At 41.5% G+C, this 12,773-nt stretch overlaps 2 protein-coding genes across 2 annotated transcripts in view; one reads left to right on the forward strand and one right to left on the reverse strand.

Moving 5' to 3' along the window:
* LOC143031131 (galactosylceramide sulfotransferase-like) overlaps positions 1–7,384 on the forward strand; it is a 26,357-nt gene extending 18,973 nt beyond the window's left edge. Inside the window, exons 7-8 of the mRNA XM_076194613.1 lie at positions 915–1,021; positions 5,208–7,384. Of these exons, the coding sequence (XP_076050728.1) occupies positions 915–1,021; positions 5,208–5,544 (444 nt within the window). The 3' untranslated portion in view covers positions 5,545–7,384. The remainder of the gene's footprint in view (positions 1–914; positions 1,022–5,207) is intronic.
* A 2,614-nt stretch (positions 7,385–9,998) lies between these two features.
* On the reverse strand, positions 9,999–12,075 carry LOC143030608 (uncharacterized). Its single transcript, XM_076193773.1, has one exon. The coding sequence runs from the start codon at positions 11,969–11,971 to the stop codon at positions 10,607–10,609; it is 1,365 nt and encodes a 454-aa protein (XP_076049888.1). The 5' UTR covers positions 11,972–12,075; the 3' UTR covers positions 9,999–10,606.
* Between the last annotated feature and the right edge of the window lie 698 nt (positions 12,076–12,773).

Genomic DNA, 12,773 nt, shown 5'->3' on the forward strand with positions numbered 1-12,773 from the left:
CGTTACAAACGCCCTACTTATCATCAATACACAGCATGGGGACACAGGGTAGCCTAGAACCCTGAGAAAATGTAATATTTATCGTTTATGGCGGACCGTCGGTAACCAACGACGAAAGTGCTCCGGTGAAGTGTGATGATTTCTAGTGAAGCTGGATGTTGGTGCTAAGGTCTTTGGCGCTGACGGCCGCGGAGGTGATTGTGGAACCCAATTCTTGACCGCACATCCTTCCACACTCCGGGCAAGACAGATCTGAATCAGGTGGATAAACTGTGTCTATTCATCCATACACTGTGAGCTCAATAAACCAGTGGTCTTCAAACTGTAGCTCGCGAGCAATGTCACTCTTAGATCTCCATCATGGCGCCCGCGAGGATTCACCAGAGATTTTCATGACTTGTTTTTAGCTGGCTTTTTTTTTTTTTTTTTTTTTTTTTGAGAACCTTTGTACCAGACCGATTATTATCCTTTATTATTATTTACACACACACACACACACACACACACACACACACACATGGAACTGACTTGGTCTTGTGATCTCTCGCAGTCTCCATCATTCTTATGTTCTTCTGTTTACAGCTTCGCGAGGAGTGCGGTGTGGCCTAATGTAGGCCTTGTTATCTCTCGCAGTGTCCACCATTCTTATGTTCTTCTGTTTACAGCTTAGAGAGGAATGCGGTGTGGCCTACTGTAGGTCTTGTTATCTCTCGCAGTCTCCACCATTCTTATGTTCTTCTGTTCACAGCTTCGCGAGGAATGCGGTGTGGCCTACTGTGGGTCTTGTTATCTCTCGCAGTCTCCACCATTCTTATGTTCTTCTGTTCACAGCTTCGCCAGGAATGCGGTGTGGCCTACTGTAGGTCTTGTTATCTCTCGCAGTGTCCACCGTTCTTATGTTCTTCTGTTTACAGCTTAGAGAGGAATGCGGCGTCACGAGCATTAGCGAGGAGAAGCGAAGACTGGACACTCCGCGCTCCCGGGGTGTCATCCGGTACCTAATCTCTGGGAACACTACCAGGTGCGTCACGTCCGGAACGTTAAGTCCGTTTAAGGCCTTATCACACTGGGCTTCCACGGGCTTCACCAACGCCGACAACTGAGATGTTCGTTTGAGTGAAAACGACTTCGGTTGCAATATTTCATTTTTCAAGTCTTCAAATATAATATCCTCGTCATATATAGAGCAAAGCTGATTGATGAGCTAAGAGATTGTGAACCTAGACGGAAGTTAGACATACTGTCGACATGTTCTTAGAGAAGTCTAGGTTTATGTAAACGAAGTCTTATTTCAGTTATTCAAATGGAGGTAGGAAGTCGGAGGAAAAATAGCCCAATGTGATGAGCCCTTCACCCAATGTCATTGACCTAATTAGGTAGTTCTCAATTTACACGATATGTAGAGACCGTGAGGCATTGCGTAAACAAAAAAATCGCGTAAATATAATTCGCGATATATAGGTATCGCGTAAATTAAATTTTGTTTAATGGGGGTGGAAAAAACGCATAATTAAAAAAGAAACACATACATAATCAGTCGCGTTAATCTAAATTCGCGTCTATTAAAGAACTAACTATACAACAATAGAGCAATGCACGTGGGGTCCCGTCTCCTACTCTTCAAAGTATCATACAAGTACAGTTCCAACTAGGCCCACATATTTCTTATTTCCCAATTATCATACTTAGATTTGAATTAATGTATTGTCTCAGCCTGGGCTACATCACCTTATAAGCTAATTCAAGTATTTTTGCATTTGTATGGAGAAACTATTTTTTCACATCCTTTAGACATATGGACTTTCTTGATTTACTTCAATGACCTCTTAAATCCCTCTCATCTTTAATCAAGAGATCCCTTCTTGTAATGCAATCTATCCCCATTATTGACCTGAATACTGTCACCCTATCTCCTCTTTCTCTTCGATCCTTCAACGTTGGGAAACCCAGTGTTTTTGGTCTCTCCTCGCGTGGTTAATCTACTAGGATGGGGAACAGGTTTGGTTGCTGTCTTTCACAAAGGATTACAAAGGAGGAGCATGTATGTCCTTTGTATTCTTTCTATCTTGCTTATGTCCTTCATTCTGTCTGGGGACCATACCATCGACGCATATTCAAGTCTTGAACGGATCAGGGTTTCGCTTATTATTTTAACCCATTAAACTCCGATGACAAGATTCCTTGTCATTTGGTCAAATAAAACAAAAAATCATAAAACACCAAAATGTTTGCTCAAACACCAGAAAAATATGACGTCAGTCCTCGCTTCGCTCGCAGCGAAGCGAGGACTGACGTCATATTTTTCTGGTGTTTGAGCAAACATTTTGGTGTTTTATGATTTTTTGTTTTTATTTGACCAAATGACAAGGAATCTTGTCATCGGAGTTTAATGGGTTAAGTTGATAGTGTGAGTGTGTGTGTGTGTGTGTGTGTGTGTGTGTTTACTTAACCGAATTCGCTTCACCTTGAACTACACTTGTGGGACAATCTTCATCAATTAAACTCGACTTTAACTTAGTTTAAGTTCTCTAACTGCATTTGAACACAAAACTACATCTACCTCCAACCTCCATTTGAATAACTGGAATAAGACTTTGCTTACAGAAATCTAGAATTCTCAAAGAACATGTAGACAGTATGTCTAACATCCGTCTAGGCTCACAATCTCTCAGTTCATCAATCAACTTTGCTATGTATATGACGGGGATATTATATATGGAGACTTGAATCATAAGATATTGTAACCGAAGTCGTTTTCACTCAAACGAACATCTCAATTGTCGGCGTTTATGAAACCCGTGAAAGCCCAATGTGATGACGCTTCTTAAGTCTAGTGTCATAAGGCTCTGTCAATGGCGTCTAATAAGGTGGACGTGAGAGTCTACGGGCATTGTCCGCCATGTTTGTTTGTTTGTTTGTTATAATAATAATAATAATAATAGTAATAATAATAATAATAATAATAATAATAATAATAATAATAATGATAATAATAATAATAATAATAATAATAATAATAATAATAATAATTATAATAATTATAATAATTATAATAATAATGATAATAATAATGATAATAATAATAATAATAATGATAGTAATAATAATAATAATGATGATAATAATAATAATAATGATAATAATAATAATAATAATAATGATAATAATAATAATGATAATAATGATGATGATAATAATAATGATAATAATAATAATAATACATACATACATATACCAAGGCTTTTTCCCCCTTCCAAGGGAGGTAGCCAAAAAGGGAAAGGCACAAAAACACTCCCACCCATTTCATCCCTAGATACACTCCACACCCCTCCCACCCTCCCTCTCATCTGAGCACCTCCTGGATGATGGGCCATCCCTGCACCCTGCCCACCGCCCTGGGTCAGAAGCAGTGTCGCAAGACACAGCACATCCACAGCAAGGCCGCTTCATTTAATCGGCGACCCCCCCTCTCCGTCCCCCTCTGCATACAAGGCGAGGACGGGGAGAAATCCCTTCGGGCTGCGTCAAAATTTACTCACACATACTACCCCCCCCCCCCGCCTATTCCTCCTCATGCAGTCACAACATCATCCATATACAACCATTCTCCACTCACCTCTGTCTTCCGTCCTCTCCCTTCCTTCCTCAACAGACATTCCCCTCTTCCCCAAAGCCCCCTTCACCCCATCCATCCACCTTATCCTAGGACGTCCCCTCATGTTCACTCCCTCCACATCTGACTTCCATACCTCCTTTACTAGTCTTTCTTCACTCATTCTTTCCATGTGTCCAAACCATCCTAATATTCTTTCATCAACCCTATCTCCCAAATCCTCTTTCACCCCTGTTCTCCTCCTCACCTCCTCATTTCTCACTCTATCCAGCCTAGTAACCCCCACCATACTTCTCAGACACCTCATCTCAAACACATTCAAACTCCTTCTCTCTTCTTCTCTTATATTCCACGTTTCTGCCCCATACAGTGCTGTTGGCACAATCACTCCTTCATACAGTCTCCTCTTCGCATCCATTCCCAAATGTCTATTCCTCATTACACTCTTTAAACCACCAAGGCATTTACTCGCTTCTCTCAATCTACATTCTACCTCCACCTTCACTCCACCTTTTCCTGCTACACTTGCACCCAAGTATCTAAAACTATCCACTTCCTCCAGTCGCTCTCCCTTAATGTTCACTTCCAGTCTACTGCCACTTTCACCCCTTGTACATCTCATCACCTTACTTTTACCCACATTTATCTTTAGCTTTCTTCTATCACATACTCTCCCAAACTCTGCCACCAGCTTCCTCAATCCCTCCTCTGACCCTGCCACAAGCGCAGTGTCGTCCGCAAACAACAGCTGGGAGGGAATAATAATAATAATTATAATAATAATAATAATATACGGTTTATTGGGTATAGCAGCATTACTGTGTGTGTGTGTGTGTGTATGTGTGCGTGTTTGTGTGTGTGTGTGTGATTCATCATAGTCTTGGATCACGTGTTGGACTCGTGATCGACAGTGGTAGCCGGGAACCCTACCAGCTGCGCCACCAGTCGTGTATGTGTGTGTGGGATTCACCATAGTCTTGGATCACATGTTGGACTCGTGATCGACAGCTATTTCCCTCCCGGAAGAGAGCTCAGGGCTCAAATATGACCGGTCTGTGGTAATGCTGTGACCTTACACACACACACACACCCAACTCCCCGCCCAGTAGTGTTGGGGTAACGACTCACAGCGGAGCTCTGGGCGGGATTCGAACCCGACCAACGCATTGGCGGCTGGGAATGCTACCATTGCGCCATCGCATATGTGTGTTTAGATTATCTAATTTACTATAATTGTAGTATCCATGAGAGAGATTGTGTTCAGCCCACAACTTCCGGGAAGAAGTAATGTGATGTTCTGAAGGAAGGTCACTTTCTTCCAGTATTTATTTAAAATTATATTCTGGAAGTAGGCAGTGCCGACCGGTAAATTGAGCGCTGGAGGAAAAATGTCTTAGTGTGATAACCTTATTACATCTTGCACGTATTGGGTCACTGCATTGTCCACCGCAATATTTAACAAAACAATTTCCCATTACGTTTGTTTTTGATATATCCTATTCAATTCAATTCCTTTTCTTGTGATTAAAATCCCCGATCAAGATGACAAAATTACAATTTCCTTACTCTGCATCTCCCACTTCCGTGACCACAGGACATCTCTAAGCTGCGACGACCTCATTCGAACGGGTAGAGAGCTCACCGACGAACTACGAAAACGACAATTCCAACGCTACCATCGCTACAAAGCTGGCAAGGGCGACTTTAAAGGAGGTGGAGGAGGAGGAGGAGGAAGAGGAGGAGGAAGTGGTAAAAGAGGGAAACGCGAAGAACCCACAGAAGAAGTCGAAGCCAAAGTCGAGACGGACAGTTGGGACAAGTGGGGAGCGACAGTCGTTGAGAAGTACAAGAATCTAAAGCAAAACAGTAACAAGAAGCGTCCTGTTCGTCTTGGCGTTGCGAGGAAGAAGCTTCCTTATAAGGTCCGGTAACCCATGCCAGCGTCCAGCTCTGGCCAATGATTTGATTTATTTCTTGTTTATATATTGTTTATTCGGATTCGAATGCCCTCGGAAGGGCGGGTATTTGAATCTCTTCCTCTTTATAAAAATAACGTTCATGGCTGTTGTATCTATATATCTATCTCTCTCTCTATATATATATCTTGTATATTTTATCAAACTCCTAGGAATGTTTTAATATTTATATGATACTGTAAACACATGCAACTGATAATCACGATGATTACGATCAGGCAGATCAATCACCAATGACCAATCACCTTCACCATCAGTGGTACCTAAACAAACTTCCCAGACGTACGATATTCCTGTGCAGGTACCGTACCTAACCTAGTTAAAACTGAGTTACAACTAAAGGAACCTAGATTAAACCTCACACAACATGAGTTACACCTAACCAAAGCTTTATTTAAATCTAACTTGATATAACTTCCCAGGAAGAATACGGTACGATATGTTTGGTTGTGTATCCTATGCAACCTCCCCCTCCCTGGATCATTCATCCTGCATCTCAATGCATCAGCCTTGTCACCTATACAAACTTCAGAAAATATGTATGGCTTGTACTTACAAAAACACATACATATGTACCTACAGCCTTCCTCATAATCTATGTAGTACCCTAAATGTCGATATATATTAAAATACATATACAAATACACTTGTTCTCTATCAGTACGTGGGTCATACTCGTCTCCCATGTAAGCATGTTATACTCGTTAAACGAGTTTTAAATGTCGGTATGAGACCTCATACATATATGTTATTTTCAGTCTTGGATATTATTACAATTACAACTTACTGTACACACAGCATGAAAAGAGTACTGTGGGGATGATGAACGAAATGAAATGGTATCATAGATGAAAATAGGTGAGAAAATATGATTGTTGCAATGGGATTTGTATTGCTTTGTTTGGTAAGGCTAATTCACCGACTCGGACGACAATTTTGCATTCGAGTCGACACGAAAGGTTCTTCAACACATTGACGAATTTTCTAAAGAGAGAAAAAAAAATGCAAATAAGGAGATTAATTACAGTGTTGATAGTACATATTTTAGATCCTTCATCCACGCAATACGTTACATGACATATAGAACCTGTTTATAATGTATTTGGCACAATTTTCCTTGAGACACTTTTGATAGATTGCACAATATATGCACTAATTTTTCTGGAAAACATATTTTAATCGGTTTTCTGTAACGTATATATATATATAGACAAATTCCCTGCACATTTGGTAAATTGTTTTTATAAAACATTCAGGATTTACAGTAAAGAATAAGATATGATATAGCTTTTGATTGATAGCTGCAATGTGTTGTACAACGCATTAGTTTACTTTATATAATATTCATTATCTATTTTCTGTATGTCTTCTATACTATATATCTCGTGTCTATTTTCAGTAAAATATAGTATACATTGATATCTTTTAGTGTATGATATATATAATGTTTTTTATTTGTGTTTATATTTTTGATACATCTTCCGGACAGTACGCCAGATCTCCAGCAATTTATCATTTTCTCACGAATTTTTTCTTTTTTTTTTTTGCTAACGCCTAAATGGCGCCTTTCCTTGTACATCGTGACAAATATCTTACATTAAATAAACCCATCCAATGACAAAATGAAAATGAAATAATTTGAAAGGCGTATGGTAATGACAGAGTATACAATGTAAGTAGTCAGTTTCAAGGCACCGGTTTTTTTTCCCCAGGTCGGCCTAAGCCGTATTCAATCGGGCAATTCTCTTGTTTTTCATAGATCGGCCTAAGTCGTCCACAATACATAAAAGATATATGTGCATAGTTTCTTTGATTATCCTAGTCTTCCTCATTCCCCAGAAAGGGTACATATATATTTTTTTTTTAATAGCTTAGATCATCAAATGCCGGATGAACGTTTTTGTTGTGGTTTGGTTCGGTCAAGCCAGGGAAATGAGACTCGCAACAACACTAAGATTTAATTAATGGTTATTAGGCTCAGAGATCACGGAGTGAGGGACTCATCAAATGTCGTGGGCTGGTGCAAAGGTCCGCTTGGAAAGACGCAGAGTGCGGGGGTGATCTAATAGAAGTGTTCAAGTGGATCAAAGGCTATAACAAGGGTGATGCAAACAAGGTCATCATAATAAAACAACAGGGCAGCACTCGCAGTAATGGGTATAAACTGGACAAATTTAGATTTAAGAAGGAAATAGGGAAGAATTGGTTTACTAATAGGGTGGTCGATGAATGGAATAAACTTAGTAACCATGTAGTAGTAAGCGCTGATACTATCAGTTGTTTTAAAAAACGATTAGACAACTTTATGGATGGGGACGACAGGTGGTGATGGATTTGGAGCTGCCTAGTGTAGGCCTTATGGTCTCTTTGTAGTCTCCTTTATTCTTATATTACTTGCTGGAGAGGACTGCGTCTAAAGCGACTTGCTGAGAGAACTGCTGCTTGTAGATGTCGTGTCCTGGGGTAGAACTGATTCTGACTTGCTAGGTAAGACCACCCGCTTGCGCGGGATCGTTTTTTTGTGCGAGAGGAAGAAGGTCTGTAAGAAAATGAAAAGATAGTAGTGTATAAAAGAGGGCTTTTGCCACCGGGCGATCAGGGATATTTATTACGCGGCGTCGTGGCTTTGGAGGTATGGGCAGGAGACTGCGAATGATGTGTAACCGTGAGGTTACATGGAGTGTCTATTCCTCTTATCCTCATCCAACAAAGTTAGAAAATGAGTAGGAGGCTTAGTCTTAGGGAAAGATGGAGAAGTTGGAAATGATTTTAGTGGTAGGTCAACTGAGAAGATGTAGTAGGAGAGAAAGTTGGAAATGTAAATGATTTCAGTAGAAGAGAAAGTTTATGTAGTTGTTTGTGCATGTAGTTGTGTTAGTTTTGTTTGCGGTATGGATTTGTGTATACTCTACACATAAAGGCTTGATGCCTCCAACGTGTATACTTATAGCCGGTCAATTAATGGGCTACATGCAATATCATTATTATTGTTGTTGCTATCACCAGTCAAAGCTGGTGAAGGGGTACATTTTTGATAAGTACGGTTATACACGTCTTATCGTGTACACCGCACGTGGGACGGGCGTAGCTGACAGATAGTCTGTACGGTGTGGTCAAGGTGTAATGTGTTGTATCAGGTGTTTGTGTCCGTCGTGCAGTTTTTCTAGGTGTCTCGTGTGAAGTTTGTGTTTGTGTTGGTTGAGTGGACGTATGGTGGAAACTCGGTGTAGGAAGGACTCAGCGGTTCTGAAGTCGCTCGATCGCGAACCCGTGATGAACTTGACAGCGGCATTCTGAACCTTCTGATGGTCGTAGTTATTAGTGGGACATGTCAGCTGAACCTTCTGATGGTCGTAGTTATTAGTGGGACATGTCGGTCTGACGAGGTCGTCTTGACAAGACGCCGTCCTTTTAAAAGAGGCTGGTGGGTCAACGGGGAGCTTTCCTGAGTTTCTGATTGGCTGCTGGCTGGCCTAGGCGTCTTTGCAAACTACGCTTGCCAATTACAGCGAGTATATAGGCCTAGCTCGAGTCGTGTGACGGCCAGTCTGGTTTTGACCATCGGCGCGTCACTACATTGTCTACAAACGATTACGCAGTTGACATTAGCAAGTGTACATCTTTGAATGACGACCGAGAACGTTTCGGTTCGAAAGCATAAACACAGGTCAGCTCGGAAACGAATCGCGCAGTTTTTAGTTGTGGTATTGTCGCAGACGAGTTAGTTTTGGTGCTGTATCATATCAGTATCGGAGCATGCCGCCTGAAGCTGTCAGTGTAGCAGAGACGGTCACGCCGTGGGTTGCTCTTTGTAAGGGGCGTGGTTTTAACACTGATCACATGAAGAATCGTCACCCCAATATGCACGGGCTTAAGACCAGCATGAAGCCCGGAGTGGAGAGGCTACTTCATGGTCCCAAGCCCCAGACACAGAATTAAAACAAGTGACATACGCGTGGGTCGTATTTCTTTACATCTTATACCTGGAAACCTATATAGGTGCGTTGGCAGCTGGGGGTTGATTGTAAGTCAGTACCAATGTGCAGGTGCATTGTCAAAGGATCTACTCACTTAACCAAGGATTTTGGAGACAAACAATTCTTCTAATTCAACGTGATCCAGAACTAATGAATACCCTGCAACAGATGAACATGGTTTCATGTTATACTCTGCAATAGATGAACATGGTTTCATGCTGTTGTTTCCTACAACAATGTCAAAACGTTGGGGACTAAAACTATTCTCTTACAGGATCTCTTCACTGGACTTGGGCACCTATCCGGGTACCCTGGACTTGCAACATAACAGGGCAATGGATGTATTAAATCTTCATAATATCATCACTGAACACGTGGAGTATATTTCCCTATAATCAACAAATATGGGATCACGGATAAAAATAATCAAAATACACTGTTAAAAATGTTTAATTCTCTAATAGACATATCCTTTACATCACTTAATCCAATACATGACAAGGCAATGGAGTGATTGAATGCTCTTCACAATATCATCAGTGAACTAGCGGCATTATATCTTTCCTTTTAATCAACAAACGGGATCACAGATAAAAAGTCAAAAATACATTGTATGAAAATTTCAACTCTCTGACAGACATATCCTTTACATTACTGAATCCAACAACGTTAACAATACCTTGCTTTCAGCTACCATGCAATTAAGATATAAACTCTTGAAATTCTACAAATGATGCTGGTGTGTTTGCACTCATCCCTATCTTGTGCACGAGTTGCTCCTTTGCAGTGCCTCAGCACAAAAGGTCTTATCCTCCACCCAAAACCTGCACTCCACAGGTACACCTTTGACCATAAACCTGCACTCCATATCATAGCCAGGGGTACTCTGATCAATGTTCTTCAATTCACATGATTATTCCTTACTCAAAGTTCTATTTCCCTAGCTCGCCATACCTGAGCTGAGGCACATCTGAATGCAGAATAAACATCAAGAAACTTGAAACAATTTCCAATATTTGCTTTGGAAAGGCAGCGCTGCTTTAGATGTCAAACAATTCCTCGGCCATTTCTTCATCTAGGACGTGCTCTTCGACTTTGAGGACCTGTTCTTCTTTGATCTCCCCCAACTGCATTTGTTGAAGCAAGGCAAGGTCGTAAGAATCTACAGTCTCCACTAGCTCCTCTTTGATTTGTCCTTGAGGAAATGATAGAAAACTGCTGGAACCCACTGAAGTGCCCAGAGATTCAATCTCGAACTTTTGATCACAAGTATCAAAAGTTCTGCCTAAAGCCTCATGTGTCTTGACGTGACTTTTGAACGCATAGGACCTAGAAAAAGAGGACTGACAGAGGTCACACTCGTAAGTCTTCTTCAAAACGGCGTGTGTTGTCTCCACGTGACTCTTCAACTCGGAAGGCCTAGAAAAAGAAGATTGACAAAGGTGACATTTGTGAGTCTCCCCCCTTGCATGAATCCTCCTCATATGACCCTTCAAGGAGCATGACTGAGAGAACGAGGCCTGGCAGACTGTGCACTGATGAGGCTTCTTGCGTTTATGAATCCTCATGTGGCGTTCCAAACCCCCTCCCTTGGCAAAGGAAGCTTTACAATACCTGCACCTGAAAGGCTTCTCTCCTGTGTGGGTCTTCAGGTGTCTCCTGAGATGACTCGACTGCGTGAACGAACACTTGCAATGGGTACACCGATACGGCCTTTCGCCCGTGTGGGTCCTTACATGAGCCCCCAAAGTTCCAGACTCGGAGAAGGACGCAACGCAAAAAGGGCATCTATACGGCCTCTCGCCGGTGTGGGTCCGAGTGTGCTTCTTGAGACTTCCGCCCTGAGTAAACGAGGCGTCGCAAATGGTGCATCGGTGGGGTTTGTCTCCCGTGTGTGTCCTCATGTGGTCGTTCAGAATGGTCGACTGGGAAAAGGAACCCTTGCAAACGGGGCACGTGTAAGGCCTCTCGCCGGTATGAACCCTCATGTGCTTCTTGAGTCCTCCAGGTCGAGTGAAATACGAATCGCAGAGCGTACATCCGTGCGGCTTTTCCCCCGTGTGGACGTACATGTGGTTCTTCAAGTGCCCCGACTGGCAAAAGGAAGAATCACAAAGGGGGCACTTGTGGGGACGCTCTCCAGTGTGGGTCCGCACGTGGGCCTTCAAGTTCGACGAGGAGGAAAAGGAAGCCGCGCAGATTCTACATCGGTATGCTCTCCCCCTCAAACACGACTTGGGAGAGTATGTGGGGTCAGACTCGGCATCTTTCTTTGGTTTCCTCCTGGCACGTCTCGTTTTCGGCTTTGTTTTTGTTTTGTACTTCCCAATCATAACCACTTTCCTCTTCATTGCTGACTCCAACATTGTTGTGTATCTTCTTTTACCTGTAGGAATTAAAAACATCAATTCAGAGAACTATCAACACTGCCTTCCTGCATTTTTGTATCTAATGCAAAATACAATGTCTTTCAGACCAATATCATTAACATCTACAATGTGTTAATGGTATACGTTCATATTCTTGTTAGCAATGGCAAAAAGCAAATTCAATATCCACATGTATTTGACCTACCCTTGTAAATACAGAATGCACTGTTTTTCCCACTACTGCCCAACATTTTAATCTTCGCATATCTCCTATTACAAATGGATCACCATTTCTATAAGTCATGAAACAACTCTTGTAATTGACAATAATTGTACGCGATTTTGTTGTTTGTACACACACACACGTGTATATATATATATATATATGCTAATAAGAACATGGGTACATGTGTCCACTTATGCAAAGTAGACCACTTGGAAAAAGAATTTAACAAAGCAGAGAACTTATGTATATTACATCTTCAGTGCATTCTGTATTTACAAGGGTAGGTTAAGCACATGTGGATACTGCATACATACATACATACATATATATTTATATATATATATATAAATTTTCAACAACATTAACGTTTCACTTTTAATTCCATGTCATCACGATCGAGACTGACAATGTGCTCAATGGAGACATATGCAGAAACTGATATGCAGTGAAGCCAAGAACTCCAATCCAGCTCAGACATACCAAAGTGACTAACCACTGCACCATCAAGAGAGAGAAAAGTTGAGCACAATTTCTTATATTTGCATGCTCGAGTTACATACATATACACGAATCTTACGCTCAACCTATCCCCGCTATGATGGTGCAACAGTA

The sequence above is a fragment of the Oratosquilla oratoria genome, chromosome 12 (genome assembly GCF_046742065.1).
Source record: "Oratosquilla oratoria isolate Oo_2021 chromosome 12, ASM4674206v1, whole genome shotgun sequence".
NCBI lineage: Eukaryota > Metazoa > Arthropoda > Malacostraca > Stomatopoda > Squillidae > Oratosquilla > Oratosquilla oratoria.

What these genes read in the sequence shown, in the direction of transcription:
- LOC143030608 (XM_076193773.1), bottom strand. Translation starts at nt 11,971, where the DNA reads ATGTTTTTAATTCCTACAGGTAAAAGAAGATACACAACAATGTTGGAG.